Source organism: Misgurnus anguillicaudatus, chromosome 1, assembly GCF_027580225.2.
Source record: "Misgurnus anguillicaudatus chromosome 1, ASM2758022v2, whole genome shotgun sequence".
Taxonomy (NCBI): domain Eukaryota; kingdom Metazoa; phylum Chordata; class Actinopteri; order Cypriniformes; family Cobitidae; genus Misgurnus; species Misgurnus anguillicaudatus.
In genome coordinates, this window is record NC_073337.2 from 26841995 (window position 1) to 26867131 (window position 25137).

Here is a 25137-nt window from a genome sequence, read left to right on the forward strand (position 1 = left end):
AACGCAAAAACTCTTTTTTTTATGCGTTTAATCTTTCCCACCACTAAAATATAATTTTTTTTAGCCTACAATACGTTTTACAACGTTTTATTTTAGGTATTGTTGTACATTTGTCTTTACAATAAAAAAATGCTTATTTTCCTCGTATATACATTTATGTTTACTAAATAATAACGTTGCAAATAAAAGTAATATTCTTTATTATAAGACGTGATATTACGTTTTCTATCAGCGTCAATCTTTCACGCAGAAGTATCGTCAGAGATTGATGACGTCGCCATGGGGCGGTCCGGTTTCGATGTTAGCGAACAACAACCAATCATATCGCAGAAAAACCCGGAAGTTCCTACAGCGTCAGAAAGAGCGCCTGTATTGAATTTGAAAAAGACGAGCAGCAGGTATGGTTTATTCATAAAGCATTTATATTGTTTTAGAAACCGTGTAAATGTTATAAAATCATCATCAACGTTATTGTCAGATCTTATATAAGATGTTTAATTCGTTAAGCGGTATTCTCCAGCAAAGTGAGAGAGAGGATGCAGACGTCTAAACAAATGTGATCTTTTTAAAGTAGCCTATGTCATGTATGCACTTAATATGAGATACTAAAACGTTGTTGTGTCGATAATCAAAGCATTTAGTGCTTATCCATGACTCGACGAAAGCACACTGTCTTAGAAATGTTTTGCATAACTGTTGGTATGTGTGATATGTGAATGTCTTTAGAAACAGTAATTCAAAGCCTGTCGTCTCAGATGTGTTACGTATTACGTTTATATATTATATTATATGATATTTCAATAATAACTATTAATATTTCAATTTTATACTTTTGACTACAAACTTCATGGTTAAACTGCTTACTGTAGTGTAAAACTAAGGCTGTCAAAAGATTAATCGTGAGTAATCGCTTACAAAATAAAAGTTTGTGCTTAATATATTTGTGTGTATTGTGTGTAATTTTATGTATATATAAATACACACATACATGTATAAATTAATGTATAATATATATATTAAATACATACATGTGTTTGTATTTATATATATATATTTACAGACAGCGCACACACACATAGTATGCAAAAACAAACTTTTATTTTGTTTGCAGTTAATAGCCATTAATCTTTTGACAGCCCTATGTAAAACCATGGTAAATTTGAGGTTGTTGTGATTTTACTACCAATCCAAGGTTAAACTGTGGTTACTATTGTGTAAGATCATGGTGAATTTGTGGTTTTACAACAAATTCCATGGCGAAACTAAAGTTACTGCAGTAAAACCATAGTTAATAATTTTCATTAGGAGACAACCAAAAATATCACTACTTTTAAATTTGCCATGACTATTACAGTTCTGTTGGGGCTGATTCAGTCACATCCTGGCTCTGCAATGTTTTATTTACATGTATTGTCTAATATTTATATTTTTGATGCATACAAAGCTTAAATATGTCTTTGTGTGTGTTTGTTTGTCTGTGTTATTGTGCATACTTGTGCGTAGTTGAAAAACATTGCGGTCTTACTTTCAACAAATGAAAGTGATGTTTAATGTAAGCGGCTGAGTTATGCAAACAAACCCTGCCGGTTGCTCCATATTTAGTCTTTTTAACTAGATACTCCTGACCCCCAGTCTTCCTCGGCTTCCTTTTAATTGGCTTCACTGGGCCTAAAATGCTGCAATATTTCTCGAAATTGACTGCTTATTTGAGTGTCGAGAGTGATGCAATTTACAGTAAGTTGCTGGTAAAAATGGACCCCGGCTTCACACACAACACTTAGCCGAGGCTGCAAGGGGTCGGCATCACTTCAGGGGACGCGTTTCACATTTGTTGCATTTTTATGGTGGTTTTGCACAAACCGGTGGAGGTGACATCTAATGTGTTTTTTTACTGTTCAAGGATACTTTGATGGTAATCTTCTGATGCATGCCGGATAGCGCACCCTCTCTGTCTTTTGGGTTGATCGAGCGGGCTTGTTTACAGCGTGTTACTCCCCAGGGAAAGAACAAGGGTTAATTGCTGTTAAAGTGTTGGTCTCGTCCGACTCTCTGGCCCTGATGCTCTATTAGAGCTGACGCTAATGAGGCAGTGTAGTGAGGACACCCTGGAGTCAGGGGACAACACCACAGGCTGAGGCGGGGGGAGCCGTGATGGAGAGACCTTACTTAGAAGCAGGGTGAGAGAGAGCGCGTATAAGTCATAGATCACATAGAGAGTGTGCTGGTCTGTGTTATGGAGGATTCGTGTAAGGTTGGCTTTCCTTAATTGGTGGCTTACCCTCTGCATATGTTGTTTGTTTGTCATTAGCAATTCAGAGGGGACAGAATTGCTGGTTTCTAATGTGCACCCAATGGCATTTGCTTAGTTGTTTTACTGTATTGTTTGCAATTTACCAATATCAAGAAACAGGCCATTTTTGAAGCTAGTCATTGTCATTAAAAAAAAAAGATATTAACCTAGCATCTACTTTTCTTTAATATGCAACTTGAAAGTAAGCTATAGGCATTAGCAAGCTATACTATATAGAGTATAAGTTAAAAGCAACTCTTTTTATGGGTGATTATATAATTGTAGGTGGATTTTGTGTCCAAGTTCATTATTTTTTCAAAAGGTTAAATTTTTATTTATTTTAATAATTTGGTACTTATTGTCATGGTTCACAGGATGTTACAGGCCATAACAATATCATATTTTCTGTAAAAAAAGTGTCTTAGATAGATTTCCTGTTGTCCAAATTAGTCCATGTCAGTTCTGTTACCATCAACTCTGTTACCAAGTTAGAGTAACAGTGTTGACAGTCATCATGGATGTGTGTTTGTTTCTCTATCAGGGTTGCCAGGTTTTCACAGCAAAACCTGCCCAACTGCTACTCAAAACTAGCCCAATCACGTTTTTTAGGGATGCACAGAATTTTCGGCCACTGACAATTTAGGCCTACGAAAGACTTTTATCACCGAAACAATGCGGCCAAAATGTTGTGATGATGCAAACAGAAACCGCGACCTGCACGTGCTTGTCTGAAGCAACATTCAGTATTTAACATGCGGCACATGCGGTTGAATGTGTCCGGTCCAGCTCCAGTCAGATGCGATCATCACTATGCCCTTCAAAGATCAGAACTCTTGATGTGTAAACTTTAGAGAGAGTTGCGCAACTGTGTCTCATACTGTAGTACATTTACATACATTTGGCGAATAAAGCAATGAAAAACGAAATGTTTTTATGTGGAGCGACTGTATATGCTGCTTCGTTTGTAATTCGCCCTCGGTTTCTGTGTGCGCACACATTTAAGTGCACTAAGTAGTGCATACACAGAGAGACGCATTTCAAAAAGCAAGCGAACATTAAATCTTTCTGTTATTGACAGGGCACATACAAACAAAATGATCTCCACCGTATTCTTTTTCTAATAAAACATTTGTTTATGTATTAAGTGTATGTATAGATTACAGTCAGAAACCAGTATGTGCTTATTTGGTCTTAATTAACCTAGTTAAGTCTGTGTAATTAATGTTAATCAAACAACCCAAAACAAAGAGAAAATCACTTCTGTAGCTTTAAAAATAATCATAATCATATATTTAATTTATAGAGTATAGACAGTGTTATGATTCATTTAATGCCAATTTCAGACCTTAATTAATGTGCAGCTTTGTTCTTTTATAAATGTTTGCAATTTCTTTATTTGTTATTAGATTTTTTTGTTATTAGACTTTTTGCTGATCCAAATAATTATATCCGATCTGTGCCTTAAAATCTGTAATGTGATCCAAACCGTGAGTTTTGTGATCCGTCACACCCCTAAAGTTAGCACACAGTGATAGCCATAAATGCAATGGTACTAATAATTGGCATAATAATTTCTTTCTGTGTTTCGGTTTTCGGCCTTGGTTTCCTCGTTTCCAGCCAAGAATTTTCATTTCGGTGCATCTCTACTTTTTTAAGCGGGCTCTTTTGATAAAAGTTGCATTTGTGGGGTAAAATATGCATTTTTGGCAAGATTCATCCGGTAAAATTTGTATTTCTAGGGCTACATATAAACCCACGGACATGAAAAAGTAGCCCAATATTCAGGGAAACCTTGGACTTGGAAAGCATATTCTCTGTATGACTACCAGTTCTGTTACCTAATGTACATTATATATGATGATTTTATGTGGGAAACAAAAAATTACTTCAGCTGGGCTTTCACAGACTGGGTTACAAATATTTATTCATTTTAAAGGTTGTCCGTATGATTTGGTCGTGTAAAACCATACAATAGCTTTGTGTGAAGTATAAACAGAAATAGACATTTTCCTCTTCACAGTAGCTTAAATCAAATTAAATTTTTTTAGGGTGAACTTTTTTTATATTGTTACATTTATAAACGACTTATCCTATAGATGGTTTCAGCAGTAACAACATAAACAAGTGGCTGTCGTGGTCCGCACGTAACTTCCGGTAAACTCCGCTAAGAATAAATAACAACAAAGTTCTTTAAACGTAGTTTATTTATATAAAAAGCAAAAAAAAAACAACACTTAGATTACCTAGGAAACCAAAACATTTGTTATTTGGGACGAGGCATTTGTTCAAGAGATCAGTTTAGCAACTAGTCAGACCAGTAAAAAAAAAACGAAACCGGAAGTAAAGTTCGGATCCAGACGTGTATTGCGTCAGTGCACGTGCGTCCGATGAAACCGTTTATAGCAAAAGTTATCTTAGAGCTTAAATAAAATTATCAAAAACACAACTACTAATCTACTATTAATAAAAATATTGCTTTTGAAATATTATTTATGTGAATTCATTTATTTTATTTGGCTTATTAATGGTTCTTTACTGTTTTGCAGCACTGATCACAGATCAGCACACTCAGCTGGACAGTCATGAGTTTTTCTCCAGATCCGAGCACTCCCATGGGCATCCGCAACATTCAGGATCAGCGCGATCGCTGGGAGAGGAAGAGGAACCGCGTAGCCCGCGAGCTGGTCCAGAGCGAACAGAGATACTGCGATCAGCTGGATCTAGTCGTCACGGTCAGTCTCTACAGACAAGCCAACTTTACATCATTACATAGTCACCAATAAGCTGAATGGATTGATCCTGTATCAAGCAATGATGAGAGCTGATGAAGTTATTGTTTTTGGGCCTAAATGAACAGATTGCATGCTCAGAAACATGCTGATGTTTTTGTTTTAAGGTTGCATTGCTAGTATATCACAATTAATAAAAAACTTAGGTTCTTACTATCTTTTTATAGGTTCCTTCTGTGTTTCAGCACTATTAGTCCTTAAAGGGATAGTTCACAGAAAAATGAAAATTATGTTATCATTTACTTATCTTCAAAATATCTTCCTTTTTTTAAGTATACAGGTCTAAACCTGTATACTTAAAAAAAGGAAGATATTTTGAAGAATATTTGTAAACAAGCAGATCTGGGGCACCATTGACTTCTAAAGTAGGAAAAAAGAATACTATGGAAGTAAATGGTCTGGTTGGTTATTAACATTTTTCAAAATATCTTAATTTGTGTTTAGCAGAACAAAGCCATTTTCACAGGTTTGAAACAACTTGTGGGTGAGTAAATTGACAAATTAAAAAAAAAATTTGGTGACGTATCCCTTTAAAAAGTCTGGGGTCTGTTCTTTTGACATTAAGCTTTACAACCTGTTGAATGATTTTATTATATTTTCTTGCACAATTATTTTTATTTTCAAGATCCCTTTCCGTGATTTTTTGTAGGTTACGTCATGTGTTAGTTTACCCTTGCCTGTGTACCACCTTCAGCGGTTATGTGTATCACAATGAAATGGTGAACTAGCACATCTATCTCATTGTTTCATTCAACACATATATTAAATAGTTAAATATCTGAACTTTTTAGAGAAACTTCATATTCTCTACTGCTTGATGTAAGCCTTTGGAAGTAATGGAGATGTTATTGCTGCAAAATGCTTTACTCTCCGCAGATTTGCTCTGTCTTTATCTCAAGGGTACGCGACGAGAGGTGACGCTTTCAATGAGATGAAGAGTCATGTACGAGTGGCGTCTGAAAATGTAATTCTCTCTCTCCTTTTCTCCAGTACTTTGTGGAGATCTTGAAGGCCAAAGGAACCCTCCGGCAGGACATTAGAGAAAGCATCTTCAGTTCAATTAAATCCATTCATTTAATAAACCAGTAAGTATCTTTTAAATAATTAAGTGAATATTCCTGCTCAGGGGAGAGATGCAGCTGACGGTGGGTGGCTTTGATACAGTTTAAAAAGGACGAGAGGGTAGAAGAGTATTAATTGGGGTCTAACAGGAGAATCAAGTTTGAGAACTTTGAGATAGCCTGGTGCGGCTTATCTTATGTATTCTCTTTAATTGGATTGCGAATCGATGCGGATGCCGTATTTAGGCTCACAACTGCAATTTCTTCACCCATCTCCACTTTATCCCAGCATGGCGGCCATCATTGGTGACAACTGCCTGCTCATAATGGCTGCTGTTTATGTCTTCAAAGCCTGATGCATTGATAAAAGTAATCTTTTGTAATTGCTGATGTTTTAAAACAGAGGCACATGCATTTTTAATGAACGCGTCATTACCGACACGTTGGCTGTTTTTCGAAACTTCAGAGCTTAAGGCGACTGCCTTGCTTGCGTTTTTGCTTATATAAAGCCAAACCCATGATAAAACAATTAATAGGACACTGGTTTCTCAAAAAAGTTGAAAAAATGGTTATTGACCCATCAAAATTGTGATAATTTAAAGTGATTTGTGGATAGTAGTATGCCATTTTTTTATTATCTAAGTTTATCTTTACTTGTTTCTGCCTTTTTAATTTTTCTTGATTTATTAATATTTATTATTCATATTTTTTCTGTCCATAACATCAACTACAGATTAAAATTATCCAATGCTGGCTAAATCTGGCACGTTTTACATATCTATTTATTATTAATGGGCACTGTCCCTGAGTAAATAAACAGATAAATAAATAAGCCGGATTCAGGTCGGCTTGCAAAGCAACATAATGGCATTTGGTCCAATGATCAAGAGCAAATATTTAGTTGATGTGGAATTATGTGGCATGCACGATTATGGGATATAATGTAAACATGAGCTGCTTTTTTTGGCCGTCAGTGAGGTACGCAAGCATAAAAATGCTTGGTATTTTGTAATTACAAAAAATACCAGATGTCATGAAAATGTATTAGATAAAAAAATCGTAGAACGGTGCCTGGTGTTTGTTGTACACCAGGCTCCCCCTCTTAACTCTTTCCCCACCATTGACATGAAAATCAGATTTTTTTCATGTTTACGTGCTATAATTTGGTCCCCAGTGCTTCTATCAACCTAGAAAACGTAAAAAAAGATCAACCTAGTAACTTCATTTTGGTAAACCATTCTCTGCAAGCATATGAAAAAATAGGTAATTGAGGTAATTTGAGGTAATTTGGCTCCCCCTGTGATGTCAGAAGGGGATAATACTGCCCCTTAATCTGCACTATCCAACCACAGCACTGCCATTTGGTGCAGAGATCAACTAATTTGCATTTAAAAGTACACACCCAAAAACGGCACATTTTTGCTCACACCTACGAAGTGTAAATTTTAACATGTTATAATAAATTATCTGTGGGGTATTTTGAGCTAAAACTTCACATACGTACTCTGCGCGGACACCAAAGATTTATTTTACATCTTTAAAAAGTCTTGTGAGTTGTCCCCTTTAAGAGAAAACGCTTCTCTGCCATTGACATGTTTTACGGCAATCCATATTTCTGCTGTTATCCACTAGGTGGCACTCTTAGACAACTTATAAAACACTGAAGCATCCAATGATCCAAAAACAGTAAAAACTCTGTATGTTTTGATCATCACTCTAAATCTAATCTCTTACAAAAGTCCTTTACAAAAATGCATTTATCTCAGCTTTTATTCTTTAAGAAACATTTGAGAGGTGAATAAAGAGATAATGACACGTTTGTTCTCTTGTTTGAAATCCGAGGGTCTTTTTTTACTGTAAAAAATGACTTTCTTAGTATTTTTGTCTTGTTTTAAGTACAAATATTTAAATATTCTCAAGATGCATTTTCTTGATAAGCAAAATGACAATAAGTCTAGTTTTTAGACAGAAAATATAAAATTTAAGTGAATTCGTGCAAAAACTAGACTTATTTTCTTAGGTCATTTAGGTCATGAGAATATTTAAATATTTGTACTTAAAACAAGACAAAAATACTAATGCTGCGTTAACACCAACCGCGTTTCAGGCGTCAAAATCGTGTCTACCGCACCCAGTTTGCACCTTGAACAGTTTGAATGCATTTGCGCGTGTAGAGCGGAGTAGACGCGCGGAAACTCCGCTTCTTGTGGGAGGGGCAAGTGCTATCCGGTTGTCTGTTTGCAAGATGACTGATGTTGATTGTGCATTTATCCAGAGAGTTACCGGTTTGTATTTAGTAACCTTACTATAGGCGGAAAATAAACGGCGCGGGTCGATAAACGTCACGTGACTCAAAAGTGAAATGTGTATTACAACTTACCAGGTTGCCCGATGTCCTCAGTGACACTCTTCCAAGCGAGGTCCTTTTTATTCCTGTCTCTATAGAAATAAGAACTTGGGGTGACTGCTCACGGACAATATCAAGCGTTCCTTCAGGTTGAATGAGTGACTCCGGGCGGGGCTGCCTCCACAGCAGCAAGCATGCTCCTGATTGGTTAACGTGGCGCAAAATTCTGCCAAAGTTAAAATTTTTCAACTCGTGCGTCAGCCTGCAATTCGCGTCAAACACAAAATGCACAAAAAGCACCCCGCGCACAACGCTCAATTCGCGCCTTTCGCGCTAGCTAGACACGTGAATGAGGCGGAAACGCATCTTCCACGCCAAACGCTTTATCCGTGCCGCGGGACCTCCAGACGCGCGTCAACGCGTCTTCACATTGACTTAAAGGAGCAGTATGTAGGATTGTGGCCAAAACTGGTATTGCAATCACAAAACTTGTGGCTAAAACCGGTACTGCTATCACACAACTGGTGGCCAATACACAAAATGACAACATAAACATCATTTGAGGGCTGCAACTCCACTTTTTAAATGACAATATCCTGGTCAGACCACTGTTGTCAGTGATATAAGTATTTGAAATGAAAATGATTTCTTAATGTCTAGTGACATATCAGGGCCATTTTATGATTAATTGATATACATTTCTTACATACTGTTCCTTTAACATTGAAATCACTCACGCTTCACGCCTCTACCGCGGTTTGTGTAAATGCAGCATAAGAAAGTCATTTTTTGCAGTGTTCATTTGATATATTTTATGTTTATATATTTAAAGGCATATATTCTGAAAGGCATTAAACAAATGCTGGCACTGGCAGGTAACTTTTTTTTTTAAACGCTGGCGAGAAAAGATTTCACAAGTTGTTGCATTTTCATAAAATATTATGCAGGGAGTGCTTTGCACAATTTGACAGTTCACAATAAATAATAAATACTGTGTTGACTTTAATTATTCCTTATATTTAAGGAACGATATGTCAATACTAATCCAGCCAGTGACTCTCACAGTGTAAAAGCCCTCTGCTTAAGGGCTGTTTGCTTCGTGACGGTTTGCTCAAATAAAAACCAAGAGCTGCTGGAAATGAGAAGATGAAATAATACATCAGTAACATTGGCCTGAAGAACCGTCGGCATTGATCTGCTCATGTGTGCATAACAGACTAACAATAAATTAATTCACTGAAGCCCGTTCTTGTTCATTTTATCTGAGGCGATCTGTAGCACCAAGCATTTTGCGTTTTAATTTGAACGCAACAAGCAGAAGCCCTCTCTCAAATTCCAATAGCCTGAGAGCAAACAAGCTTCCAGTCTTTTATTAAGACCTTCAAGCTCGCGTTAGAGAGATCATCCCTACTCGACGCAGGTGAGCGCTGTTTGATATATTTAACAACTTGATCAATCTCTGAAAATGTGTCCGACATGCTCAGAGAGGGACGTTTCCAAATAGTAAAGATTTTGTTATTCCCATATTGGCCAAACTACGACTGTTTTAAACAACAGAAAGGAGATGTACTGTCTTTGAGGGCGTCATGCGTGCACTGATGATCGAGAATCCTAAAATGGTCTGAATAATGAGTCCCTGTGGTTTCCATCAGTGCTTGACTGACGGGCCTTTCTACAAACAGTGGCTGAATGAAGATGGAGGGTTGAATTTCAAAGCCCATGTATTGGATAAATGGCGCTTGGTTACCATATATCATCATTAGAATCGGTTATTGAAGAGCCGAGTGAAGCGTAATGGCAGTCTCTCAATTTAGATCTCTGACTGATTAAAACGAATAAAGTTCCCGCGTACTCCGAAACCACATCGCTATCAGGAAGCTTCTTTAGATGCATGTTGATATCTGTGCTTGGTATTGAAGGGTATTTAAATTGTTAGCTGAACTCGGCAGGTTTTTATCTTGGATTAGTTAAAACAAAGAGAAGATGGAAGGAGTGGCCCATAGTGTTTTTATTATTACAATTTATGTTAAAAATATATATAAAAATACAAAATATATTCGCCCGTAGTTGGACGCTTGAACATTTTGAGTTTAATCGCTTCATTCCGGTAAAAATTCTAGTAATTCGGGACATTTACGTGTAATTTTGCGTCATGGGAGAGGCTTCTGCAACTCCACTCGCTTCCTGTAATCACGTCATTATTACAATTTATGTTAAAAATATATGTAAAAATAGCATTAAAATGTATGCATACAGTTGAAGTGTATAAACAGTTATGGAGTTTCAGGAATAACTCACCTAAAATGTCAAAACTTTACTTGTACTTAAAGGAACAGTATGTAAGAAATTTTTATCAATTAATCATAAAATGGCCCTGATATGTCACTAGACATTAAGAAATCATTTTCATTTCAAATCCTTATATCACTGACAACAGTGGTCTGGCCACGATATTGTCATTTAAAAATTGGAGTTGCAGCCCTCAACTGATGTTTATGTTGTCATTTTGTGTATTGGCCACCAGTTGTGTGATTGCAATACCAGTTTTGGCCACAATCCTACATACTGTTCCTTTAAGTTTTTATATTGATGCAGAGAGACTAGTGAGTAATGCTTTCTTTTTCTAGAAATAATATTTAGCGTATGTTGCGTTGTTCAGTTTTTAAATATATTTCGATATTAAAATTGATTTTTACAAATTTAAAGTCTGTGTAAAGTCCAATTTTAAATATGTTCTCAGTTTGTGAAACCACAGAACAATGTGAAATTAACCACCCAGACAAATTTGAATGATTAAAAAAGCCCAATAAATAAAATAAGTTATCAAAATCAGGCAGGATTCTCTGCTTTTAAATGCTGGAGGCGTGTCTGCCATGCTCAGTGACTCCAGTGCATCATCGAGCCACCATTTTAGCCCCGCCCAAATAATCCTGAACACAGAAATGTGGAAAAACTGTGTAATGTGGCGTTCACACCAGACGCGGTAGAGGCGGCAAAAACGCACTATTCGCACGTAGTTGGACGTTTGAACATTTTGAGTTCAATCGCTTCTTTTACGCATAAAATTCTAGTCATTCGAGACATTCACGCATAAATTTGCGTAATGGGAGTGGCTTCTGCGACTCCGCTCGCGTCCTGTAATCACGTCACTACTATAGAGTAAGCTCCTGATTTGTTAACGCGGCGTGATCAACCAAAGTTCAGATTTTTCAACAGCAACGCTCAAATGGCGCGTTCCACACCACCGGATGCCTATCCACGTCTTTGCATTGCCTTAACATGTAAATCACTCGCGCTTGCCGCCTCTACCGCGTCTGGTGTCACGGGCAAGTCGTGTTATAGTAACGAAAATTTTTATTTATTTATTTGTGTTTGATGACACAAATTTCCGCTGTTTTTCGTGTCTCTGGAGACAAATGTCTTTTTCGTCCTTCCCAGCACGGATTTTTATCAATGGCTGTTTGTGTCTGTGGCACGACTTTCTTTATCGTTCTTTCCTATTTTTAAATCATTGTCACTTGGGGTTTGTGTTAGATTCGGGGTTTGCGTTAGAATGTAATTTTATGCATTGGCTTCTACATGTTTTTCGTCCGCTTTTAAAACTATTCTCGCCTGGAGTTGGGGTGGGGTTTGGTTTAGGAAGTCGCAGAAAGTGATTCTAACCCAAACCCCAAGCGACAATGGTCAAAATATAGAAAACAACAATGATAAAACAAAATCTAAAATGACACGATAAAGAAAGTCGTGCCACAGACACGAACAGCCATTGATAGAAATTCATGCTGGGAAGGACGAAAAAGACATTCGTCTCCAGCGACACGAAAACAGAGGAAATTCGTGTCAGCAAACACAAATAAATTAATCAAAATTTTCGTTACAATAACACAACTTGCTGTGAGACTGGGTTGGAACGCCACATAACTCCACAATTCAGTATTAGTTCACAGTCATTGTAATGTGTTTCAGCAATACATTTCTAACTTTTATAATGTGTTTAGAAACTCTGATGTTATACAGACTTTAAAGCATTATTGTATTGCATACCGTATATTGCATCATTTAGCAAGTCATCGCATATCGCATTTCCTTGCACAGCCCTATTGTTTTGTTTACTTATACAACGCAACGCAAGTTGTAACGCAAGCTGCTTTTTGTCCTTTTGGTGCTTGACTACTTCAGTCTCCATATACTGTCATTGTATGGAAGACAGCAGTGTAGTTTCATCAAAACTTTTCTCCTTGTTTTCGACAGAGGAAGTTTGACTCGTTTGAAGCTTATTATTTGTACAGCGTTGATACACTTGGGTTGACGACGTCTTAAATACCTTCTAGATTCATTAAAGTCTTCTGAACAAAACAAATAAACAAGCAAAACTTGAATATATTGACACGCCAGTACCATTCATCAAAATCATTGCAGTTTATCTGATGATAGTGGGGGGAACAGTAGCGAGAACAACCCAATTATCCCAGATTGCACTGTAACAAACAATTATCACCATTTTGAAGTTGCACAAAATCAAAAAAGTTTTTGAAAAGTGAGACTTCAGGGTTTCATAATGCCAGTACATGCGGTTTGAAAACCCCATCAAATACGATCAAGTATGAAGAAAGAGGGTCTTGTCACTGATATAGGAGCGATCTTTGTGTAAACAAGTCTTTTGGGTTTCAAAACGTCCTGAATGTTTGTTGTATTAGCGTTGCCGCTAACAATTCGGTGACTAATTAGTATTCGCCAGTTCTCGCATGAAGCCACATAGGCCTCCATTGTTTGGTCGAGCCCAGATGTCGCAACCGCTACGAATTAATGTAGATTAACGTGACGTGGAAGGAATGCTAATGTTGTCTTTGTCATTTTCCTGACGGCCGGAGAATTTAATTGCCGTAAAAAATGTAACTCGTAATTTCATATTTATCATAATAGCCTCTGGCTGTGAGGAGCAAAAAGGAAAGCGTGTTTTTCCCGGCCTTTGCCCTTGTTAGAAGTTTCCCAGCTGCTCTGCCATCTCCTGATTATGAACAGCGGCTACCTTGCCTCGCAACTTCATTAAAATCTATTTAAATCAACTTCAAGCACAAAACGCTGCTTCTTCCGGCACGTAAAGACGTTAAATCTCAGGGAACATCATTAGAGAGAGTGTGTGTCTCTACCTGCTTTTCTGTTTGGTCTTCCTCACCTAGTCTGGATAATAAGCTCCCTCACAAGTGTCAACACCCTCACCCTTGAATTATACCCATGTCACCCTAATGTGCCTGACAGCCAGAGCACTTTCCTCTTGAACGCCTTGTTTTGTTCCTGGTTTCGCAACGAGCGCGTTCCCGCTACAAAGCGCCCGTGCGCTTGCCCTTGGGCGCTAGCCTCAGCACCCTTGTCTCAAATAAGTATGCCACCCACAGGGAGGGGCCTTTAGATGACACCACACAAATCTGACTATGAACGCAAATAGCTGGATTCGCAAATACATCTATGAACTAACCCCCTCATTATTTGTGACAAGAAATGCCTTGATTTCCGAAATGGAGTCATAATGGCAAGAATTGTTTTTTTAGGGCAGGGTAGGATAACGTAGAAATGGATAACCAGATTAAATAATAACAAACTTGAGATTAAAAAGTTAAAGGAATATTCCATTTTCTTAAAAGAAAAATCCAGATAATTTACTCGCCACCATGTCATCCAAAATGTTGATGTCTTTCTTTGTTCAGTCGAGAGGAAGTTGTGTTTTTTGAGGAAAACATTGCAGGATTTTTCTAATTTTTATGGACTTTTATGGAGCCCAACATTTAATACTTGACTCAACACTTAACAGTTTTTTTAACGGAGTTTCAAAGGGCTATAAACTATCCCAAATGAGGCATAAGGGTCTTATCTATAGCAAAACGATTGTCATTTTTGACAAGAAAAATAAAAAATATACTTTTAAACCACAACTTTTCGTCTAGGTCCGGTCCAGCGCGACCTCGCGTAAATGAGTAGTGAGTGACGTAGGGAGGTCACGTGTTACATATATAAAACGCACATTTGCTGACCATTTTAAACAATTAACTAACACAAAGACATTAATTAGTATCAGTTGACATACAACAACGTAGGAACGGTCCTCTTTCAAGACGCTTGTAAACACTGGGGCGGAGTTTCAAGGTCGTCCTTTGTGATCTCTTGACGTCATGACGTATTGCGTGGGGTCAGCTGGCGCATCACGACCGGATCTACATGACGAGAAGTTGTGCTTTAAAAGTGTATATTTGTTATTTTTCTTGTCAAAAATGACAATCGTTTCGCTAGATAAGACCCTTATGCCTTGTTTGGGATTGTTTATAGTCCTTTGAAACTCCGTTGAAAAAAACTGTTAAGTGTTGAATTAAGTAATAAATGTTGGGCTCTATTAAAGTCCATTGGGGTTAGAAAAATCCTGCAATGCTTTCCTCAAAAAACACAACCTCCTCTCGACTGAACAAAAAAAGACATCAACATCTTGGATGACATGGTGGTGAGCAAACCATCTGGACCTTTCTTCCAAGAAAATGGACTAATCCTTTAAATGTTTATTTTATTTCCATTCTGCTTGTTTGATGTTGTGTGTTTTTCTCAACTTCTGGGTTTAATATGAAGCTTTATTTTCTTGAAACAGGTCACTGCTCGCTGATGTAGAACAGGGGAGGTTCGGTTTGGGGTTCGAAGAATTTTGCAATCACCTCCAGCTGTACAATACGTATGTTGACAACATTCAGACGGCCAAAAAAGTTCTCACGGTAAGTACAACATCTCTGTTTTTTTTTGTGTGGTTCTTGTTTTACAACTCACTTTGCACTTCTAATAGTGTGTATCTGAATACAGGGTTCCCACGGGTCTCGGGTTATGCATGTAACTGTTGTTCCCTAAGAAGGGAACGAGACGCTGCGTCTCCCTTGCCATACTTCCTGCGTCCCTGTAATGCCGTCTTAGGCAATATTTCAGATAGTGATATACTTCCTGTCTCCTGGTCACCCTGTCTTTGTCATTAAGCCTTACCATTGGTTGAATTTGATATACACATTCAGACGCACTAACCCCTGGAGGCGTCCCCAAAGTGTCACCGCAGTGACGCAGCACAAGTTTCCTCGAAAGGGAACTGTAACAATGTATCTTAAAAGGTAACATGACGTAACCTTGCTCTCACTTTTTGTCCCCACATTTAGTTTTTGAATTGGAGGGTATTGCACCTGGAAAGTCCTTGAATTTGAAGTTAAAGTGTGGGAACCCTGTAGATAACAGTTAACGGGGAGGGAAGCAGCAGCTAATTTGCATTTAAAGAGACACAGCACTTTTTCCAGCACACCCCAAAATTGGCCTTTTAGGCATGATAAAAAATTATCTTTAAGGTATTTGGACCTGAAACTTTACAGGCTCATTCTGGGGACACCTGAGACTAATATTACATCTTGAGAAATACATTATAATTCAAACCAATTAAGGGTCAATTTCTTGAAATTGAGATTTATACATAATCTGAAAGTTTAATAAAAAGCTTTCCATTGATGTATGATTTGTTAGGATAGTACAATATTTGGCAGAGAAACAATGTGAAAATCTGGAATCTGCAACATGAAAATATTGAGAAAATCGCTTTTAAAGTTGTTCAGATAAAGTCATTAGCAACACATATTACTAATGATAAATTCATTTTTATATATTTATGATAATACATTTACAAAATATCTTCATCGAACATGCCCTTTAGTTAATATCCTAATGATTTTTGTAGGGATGCACCGAAAGGATTTTTTTGGGCCGATACCGATTTAAACAGACACTTCTGGCCGATACCGATATTAAACACTTGTATACAATACTATACAGTTGGTCTATTAGCTAGTTTATTTCTGCATCAAATTATTTTTACTGAACACCTTCAAAGGTGGTTTTTGCTATTCAGCATTTATTTTATTAACAACATTAACTCATTTTTACATATAATAGATTTCTTCATGCAGTTAATTAATAAACAATCGGTATCGGCCTTTCTCGTGCTATCGCCGATATGCCAATGGTTTAAAATTAATCAAAAATCGGCCGATAAATATCGGAGGCCGATACATCGGTGCATCACTAGATTTTTGGCATAAAACAAAATCGATCATTTTGACCCATACAATATACTTGTGCGACATATGACTCACAGGTATATTGTGGTTTTGTGGTCCAGGGTCACATATGGCATCTTTTCAAGACGTGTGATTAGTCTAATGTGTCCCCTGAATGTGCATCTAAAGTTTCAGGTCCATATTAGGTGACCTTTAGTAAACTGTGTAAACAAAACCAAATTCAACACAATGTTTATTCTGCATTTGTGTGACCATTTGTTGATCATACTTGACTTGTTATGTGGTTATATAGTGCACTTATAGTGTAATATAGCATGAACATTTACCTACCTCCTGTAAGTAACCTAATCAAATGGGTCTTGGTATTGACTTCTCATGAACGAACACGTTCTTACGCCTTTGAATAAAATCCGGATAGAGGTCATCTCCTTACGCAAAAGCCGGTGCTTACGTCTGCCAATATGAAATCATGAATATGTATTTACTATAGATCTATGGTAATGTGTGCAATTGACAGTATGTCATGCTCCCGTTCTAATTAGTCTAAACCTATTAAGTCATTGTACTACTCCTCATCGCTGGCACCTTTTCGTAGCGTATCGCTCAACCTCGCGGGAAAAGGAGAAAAGACAAAACGTCGGGTCAGTAACTCAAAGATGCCCATTTGAAATGATTGACGTTTGGAAGAGTAAAAAAATGGAGTCACCTAGCTGATTAAGGCTTATGGATGACACTTTATCTCTCCTAGGCAAAGCCCAGTGGTACCATTAGGCCCAACACTACCATCTCATTACGCCTGACTTAAGCGAGCAGCCTCTGTCAGTCGGCCGAAAAAATCTTTCTTTTTGCTAATTAGCTTCTCCCTTAGCAAGGCACCTGTACCCAAGTGTACGTATGACTGATTCCTTGTTAGACCGAATTGGTTGCTGTTAAAGAATTGACGCTACGCTAGGCTAATGCTAACGCTTTATTCCGTGCGCTGGCGGTGAACTGAGGAGGGCATTTTAAAGCAAATTTAAACCGGAGATGTTTCACGCTATGCAAGTAATTGGGTTTGACACAGAATATATGTAAGCAGAAAGGTCGTTTAGAGCATTAGCATCGCATCGAAGCCCTCCATGCTGCGCGTCCAGCTGCAGAACTGCTCTGCTCATATTTATCCGAGGAAGCCTGAAGCCTCACGGATATTAATGTCTTAATTAAGAGGAGGAATACGTTTGCGTAAAATTGACAGATTTCCATTGATTTCAGACAGAGTTGTTTAAGTTAGCATTGATTCTCCCTCCAGACCTGCACGGATGTAATTGCAGGAACATCGGGCGGCGGGTTTGCTATTGCAACGTGACTCATGTGGCCGGTGTGTCACCTCACAGTTGATTGCTTTTCGTCTTTTCATTGAACATTTGGTATGATAGTCCTACTAACATTATGTTTTGTAAATTTGCGAAAGATTATTTGTTTTAATACTTTATATATTGCAAAGTCAGCAGTTTATGATTGAGACTCCATAAGTGTCTGTTACGTGCATTGAATGCATTGGCGTAGCATTTAATAAAACAGTGCAAAGGTAATGGGTTCGATCCTGAGGGAGCGAGCATACTGATAAAACATATTGTTTACATGGTCAAGATTCCAGTATTTTTTTGCTATTTATTATGCTGGTGTGAATAAAGAATTTCTTACTCAGCATGTCCAACATGCTATGATTTAATGTCAGTCCTCAAAGGGAGACCCCAGCTGTAGCGGTCATAAACCTGAGCCAAGCAGGTGTTAAGCATGCCGTTCGTTCAAACATGATAGATCGGTTTGTGTACTTGACGTGTTTATTTATTATTTACTTAGCACACAAAGCTCAGACTCACACGTTTCTCAAAGGGAATTTTAGGTTTTAAGTTTAAAGGTCAAATCAAGTAAAAATCTTGCAATGCAAATGTATGTGGTGTCTGTCATTGGCCTGACATGGTATATAAGAAAGTATGACTTTATTGTGCAGGGGCCTTGCGTTGATGTGATAACTAACTGTGGGTTTACACCAAACACGAAGCGTGCAATCGCATCGCTCGCTGTAGATTACTCGCGGGATTTAACTTCGTGTCATGCGAATTTTTCGCTCGAGTTGAATATTTTCAACTTGGGCGAAGACGCGTTTTGAATAGCGCGTGTTTTCACGGCAAACGCGCCGCCCATATCTCTTTTTTCGCATCGCCTAACAAGAGGACGCGTCTGATCGCGTCTTTGCATTGACTTTGTATGTAATCTACTCGCGCAAATCGTTGAACTCGCATCTGGTGTAAACCCAATGTAAGATGTTGTGATGTTTGGTGTACACATGCTCAACTATGGAGGGAAGAAGATTTTGGTGGAATGTTACCAGAGTAGCAATAATAGCAAGTCTGATACATTAACAATACATTTCTATACAAAAAGATGCTGAAAAAGAAACGTATTTTACTATATTTCATTTACGTAAAATATGATTTAGACAACCTTACAGCATAAATAATACATTTGTGTGAAAGAATGACTGCACATTTTTGCCTTTTAAACTTGCCAGATTTTAGACTCTCATTTTTGTTTAAAAAAATAGTTCACCCCAGTGTTGTAGTCAAGTCCAGCTTGAGTCCGTATCAATACCAAGAGCAGAGATTAAGTGTCGAGTCTGAGTCAGCTAAAACCTGGTCTTAAGTCTGAAGTCAATGACGCAATATTGTTTTTGTTATTATGAGCGCGTTATATGCGCCTATAAACGGGACGACAGCGCGTGTTTGCTTATTGCACACATGGACAGCACACAATCGTTTTTAAATATAAAAAGTAAAGGATTAAAATGTAAAAAATAATTATTGAGTCTCTTGGACATACATGAGGACAGATTACAAGATTTTAAAAGGCGTAAAGAACTCCCTCATCTGTAGCCTGGTAAGTAATTAAATGTTTTGCTTTAAACAAATGCTAATATTGCATCTTTTATTAAATGTTTTTTTTAAATGCTGCCCCACGGATTTATTGTATATGACGACTTTGTACCTGTGGATATGCTGAGATGGAAACCTTTTTTTAAGTAATGCTTTTAAAACACGCTTTTAAATTTTTTTTAACATCAATCTTAAACTGGTGGTCTTCTTCCTCCGCTTTCCATTCCATTTTTCATTTTACAAACTCTGCCATCTAAATAGGGATTCGGCATGGCGCCAGCGCAACTGGCCTTAAAAGGGGATGAGAGATGAGACTCTCAATGGTTTATTGTACGTTAGGCCCAAAACACACTCATTACGAGAATAGGAACAACCCTTTTAGACTGTGTGCTAGGCGCACAAACCATTTTTACAGTCGTCATATTAGCAAAAGTGGATTCAGATACGTTGTTTTAGACTGTGCACCGTGTGCTTTAGATCATGCTTTTTTCTTTGTTTCAGTTTTGCCCAGTAACGTTTAACAGACAGTAATATATATATTACTTAAGATATTATATATTAATTATATTGAGTTAACATTTTTCTTTATAGATTTAAATGAGGGGGTCTTATGCTATTTCATTTTTGACTTCTTTACACTTTTAAGGAATTGGATTCTTCGGATAAAGTCGTGTTTTTGTGCCCACGATTAACATGTGATTGGCAGAAACTGTGTGTGTTATGTAACCTTTAATAGTTAAGGCTTGTTTTTCAGGTTCAGCTGAAGAAGAGCAAAGCCTTTAGACGATTTAAGAAGCTTCAGGAATCAAGGCCTGAGTTCCAACAGCAGAAACTGGAGGACCTTCTTCCACTTCCCCTTCAGCGCATCCAACAGTGAGTCCAGACGTGCGATTAAAGTTTTAATTCTGTATTTACAGTACTTTTTCTCAACCACTTATTGCGATTGACTTGAAAAGTTTTCTTTTAATCTCATTAAATGTCAGAGTACCTCATCCATTGAGTTTCCAAGGAAATGCGGTAGATTGGTCAGCGGATGTTTATGTGTGTGTTGTGTTTACTTAAACCATCTGCTTTCTTAAAAAGATTACGAGATCGACAGCATCAACAAGACGCCGGCATGGATATATATAGTCATTTCCTGATGGGAATGTAAAGCGGTTATGCATCAGTATTTTTTTGACACAGATAGGCCATTCTACTACACATGACGCGCAAAAAAAGCAGCTTTCCTGTCAGATTGTTTCATTGATTTTTAGATTTTGGATTCATTTGCAACAATTTAAACAGAAAACCCTCATCACCGGGTCACGATTTTCATGCTTGGATTCTCCATTCGCATTCGGATGCTTTGGAGGGGTTCGTCGCACGCCACATACCAAGGCATGTCGACAGCAGAGATAATTATTGTTTGATGTCGCGCTCGAGTTTGCCTGAGAACTGTCAAAATCCCTTTTGTTGAGCCGAGGATTTTGTTGGCTGTGATTTCATGCGGTCGCAGTTTCAGCTGTTAATTAACGTAACAGGGTGCGAAATGAACTAGAACACGTTTAAGAACCAGTGCAAATTACATGCCATTCCTTTATCAAGCTTCTCAAATCCATCTTAATTAGGCTTTTATGTCAATCCTACTTATTAAACATACTTCGCAACACCCCAAAGAAGACAAACAGAATGTCATTCTTGCAATGGAGATAATTATGTCTTTATATTTATTCTTTATAAAAACTTGGTTTTTCACCAGCTGTAGTTTTCGTTCACTGGTTTCATGGTATTTTGTCATCTTGTCTTTCCATACCTTTATGTTTTACTTTCTTCCATGGATCACAAAAGGAGATGTTTAGCTAAAGGCGCAATCAGTTATTAGTTGTAAAGGTGGATGGTGACTAGGGGCTGTCAAATCACCAAAATATTGTCCTGTAATTGTCTAATGCTTGGCCAATTTCAAACAAGCAATGGGTCGGAAAGTGACAAACCCAACTGTTAGGTTAAATTAATCTAGAACATGTTTATATTTAACCAAACAATGTATTAAACAACCCAGTAGCAGCCCAATGGGCTGGGTGGTAGCATTATTTAAAGCGCATATTTCATGATCTGATCTTGTTTACAAAGTCCTGGGTACTTTAAATAGCCTAAAACAGATGTTATAATGTGTAAATAAGGGTCACAAATCCCAGCATTTCCAAAGGGGTTAAGGTATTTTCACTCCACTTTGTCATACAGGATTTTGTGCTAAACGTCGTGTTGCGCCCCGATTTCTCCCCACCTAGTTATCACAGAGATATCCCCTAATTTCCCTTGGAGCCGCCGAGCGCTGACATCTCAATCAGTACGTTCAAAGACGCCCTTGATCTGATCTCATCCTCTCAGGCCCCGATCGCTGCGTCTCCCATTGTCCCCCCCATCGATTCTTCCTCTCCGCTCCCGGAAAGCGAGGACACACGGGGGCCACATAATTGTATGATGATCTTAAGTGGCACGGCAGAAGAGCTCTATTCTCTGAGAGTGGAGATAATCAGAAGTACCGCCTCTAACAGGGACTCGGGAGGAAATTGTTGTCACTTATCCGGCTGGAGTGATGATGGATGGTAAGGGTGGGTGTGTGTGTGGATCATGGTGGCTACTTAAGACATGGCGCGGGACTGTTGGGAGGGAGGATAAAATGATTCCCATTATTAAATGCCATTTACTGGAGATGCCGAGAAGATAGCTTGGCCTCTCTGTCACTTTTTTCCTCCCTGTCATCCTTCGGGTTATTGTCGTTCGACAATTCATTTGTTGATTAGGCTGATTTTGTTAATATATACTGTATCAGTGCTCGAATTGAGGGGGGGCTGGGGGGATCCAGGACCTCCCATAAGGCATTAGAGGTAAAAATTATACTTAGGGGGGTCCCCTCAGATATTTGTATCTTAGTAAAGATAATGCTACCAAACCCATATTTTTTATTTGTTATGAAGGTAAATTCTGATCTAGTTTAAGTCTGTAAATTTTGGATTGCTTTTCCTTGTATCGATGTTACATAAATCATACATTTGTGTTTAAAGGTACTGTAGTAATGTGTTGCCATTTTGGGTTTACTGCTATGTCATGGTGGGGACCCCCCATAAGACTTGATTCAATTCAAGCACTGTACTGTATATATTTTTCTGTGATTCATTTGATATTTTGATGTGCTTTAATTACACGGTTTTTACAATACAAATGGTAAAATAATCTCATCTCCTTCAAAGATGTTGTTCATTGTGGTCAAACAATTGATTAATAGATATTTGCTTAGTCAGGCTAATTTTGTTTATCCATATTTTTTGTTTTTGGTGTATTTAAATTACCTTTTTTTTAAGCAGTGGTGCTTTAATGACACATCTAAATTCATCTCCTTTAAAGATCTTGTTCATGGTCATTAAGCAATCGATTAATCGGTTTGTTATTTAGTAAAGCTAATTTAGTTTATCTGTATTTTTTGTTTTTGTTGTATTTAAATTACCATTTTTATGTTTTTTAGGTGGTAGGACTTTAATTACACAGTTTTTACGATGCAAATATAAAGAAGTTTATTATTAATCTTTTTTATAGATGTTGTTTATTGTTGTTAAGCAATCGATTAATCGGTTTGTCATTTAGTAAAGCTAAATTTGTTTATCTATATTTTTTTGTTTTTGTTGTATTTAAATATAATTTTTTTATAGATTTTAGGTGGCAGAACTTTAATTACACAGTTTTTACGATGCAAATAGGAAATAAGTTTATTAATTCATTTTCTTTATAGATGTTGTTCATTGTCGTTAAGCAATCGATTAATCGGTTTGTCATTTAGTAAAGCTGAATTTGTTTATCTGTATTTTCTGTTTTGTTGTATTTAAATTACAATTTATTTGGCGGATGGCACTTTATTATAGGCGTGTCGTTATATATGCACTGCCTACTGCTGTGACATCATACAAGTGAGAGCGTCATTGGAATGCTATACGTTCCCATACATTCATTTATTTCTCAGTCCGCCACAAAATCAAAATTGACCACCGCAAACAAATGTTTGCACATCGTGTTTAACACTTGACAGTTTCTGTACAAACACCCTTGGCGTCAGTTGACGCGCTTCGCTAAGTTGCAAAAATGTTGTATTTTTTGTTTTTGTTGTATTTAAATTACCATTTTTATGTTTTTTAGGTGGTAGGACTTTAATTACACAGTTTTTACGATGCAAATATAAAGAAGTTTATTATTAATCTTTTTTATAGATGTTGTTCATTGTTGTTAAGCAATCGATTAATCGGTTTGTCATTTAGTAAAGCTAAATTTGTTTATCTATATTTTTTTGTTTTTGTTGTATTTAAATATATTTTTTTATAGATTTTAGGTGGCAGAACTTTAATTACACAGTTTTTACGATGCAAATAGGAAAGAAGTTTATTAATTAATTTTCTTTATAGATGTTGTTCATTGTCGTTAAGCAATCGATTAATCGGTTTGTCATTTAGTAAAGCTGAATTTGTTTATCTGTATTTTCTGTTTTGTTGTATTTAAATTACAATTTATTTGGCGGATGGCACTTTAATTACTCATTTTCACAAAGCAAATAATACGTTTATTAATTCATATTCTGTATAGATGTTGTTTTGTTGTCGTTAAGCAATCGATTAATCGGTTTGTCATTTAGTAAAGCTAAATTTGTTTATCTATATTTTTTTGTTTTGTTGTATTTAAATAACCTTTTTATTTTTTGGTGGGTGGCATTTTAATTACACATTTTTTACAATGCAAATAATAAGTTTATTAATTAATCTCCTTTAAAGATGTTGTTCATTGTCATTAAGCAATCGATTAATCGTTAAGTCAATCAGAAAGTCTGATTTTGTTTATCTATATTTTTATGTTTTTGCTGTATTTTAATTACCATTTTTTTATTGGCAGAACTTTAATTACACAATTTTCACAGTGCAAATAGTAAAGAACTTTATTAATTCATCTCTTTTGAAAGATGTTGTTCATTGTCGTTCTGCAATCTATTAATCGGTTTATCAATTAGTAACGCTGATTTTGTTTTAGGTGGCAGAACTTTACTATTTGCATCATGCCAAATATTTAAAGGAGTTTATAAATTAATGAAAAAAAAGTGTTTTAGAGTTTATTAAAGACTGATTAGCTGATTATTATTATTTTTAATTGATATTATTAAAAACATGACGCACTCGACTAGAGATGTGCAGAAATAAAAGAAATTAGGGGTCTTTTTTTTTTATCGTGCCTAAAACGCGTGTAAAAAGCTAGGCGTGTAGGTTCTTGTCACATGACCTGTGGTGCCGGTGCGCTTGCGACATTCTGAAAAGTTGAAATGTTTTTAACTCTCTGGTGCAGAGACGTGCCTGAAAAAAAAACGAGCGCATCACATTGTAGTGACGATTCTCTCAGACCAATGAGTGATCTTCAGTGTTTTCACGTCACGTTTTAGTATCAGCTCAGATCGCTTGGAACCCCAACGAGGTGGTACTAAAAAAAGTATCGGGTACTACTTTACCAAGTGGAAAAGCCCCCAAAATTAGGCCGACCCAAACCAAACCATGGGGTACCATGGAAAAGCGCCATTAAGAATTTCTTTTGTCAAAAAGACATCTTTCAGATAGATTTAAAGTTTAAAATTAAAAAGTATA

General features: G+C 37.0%; 1 protein-coding gene across 1 annotated transcript in view; it reads left to right on the top strand.

Annotated features, from left to right (window-relative positions):
• Positions 1-269: 269 nt before the first annotated feature.
• arhgef39 (Rho guanine nucleotide exchange factor (GEF) 39) overlaps positions 270-25137 on the top strand; it is a 72575-nt gene continuing 47707 nt past the window's right edge. The window contains exons 1-5 of the mRNA XM_055190196.2: positions 270-398; positions 4837-5022; positions 6070-6164; positions 15119-15239; positions 20241-20359. Of these exons, the coding sequence (XP_055046171.2) occupies positions 4873-5022; positions 6070-6164; positions 15119-15239; positions 20241-20359 (485 nt within the window). The 5' untranslated portion in view covers positions 270-398; positions 4837-4872. The remainder of the gene's footprint in view (positions 399-4836; positions 5023-6069; positions 6165-15118; positions 15240-20240; positions 20360-25137) is intronic.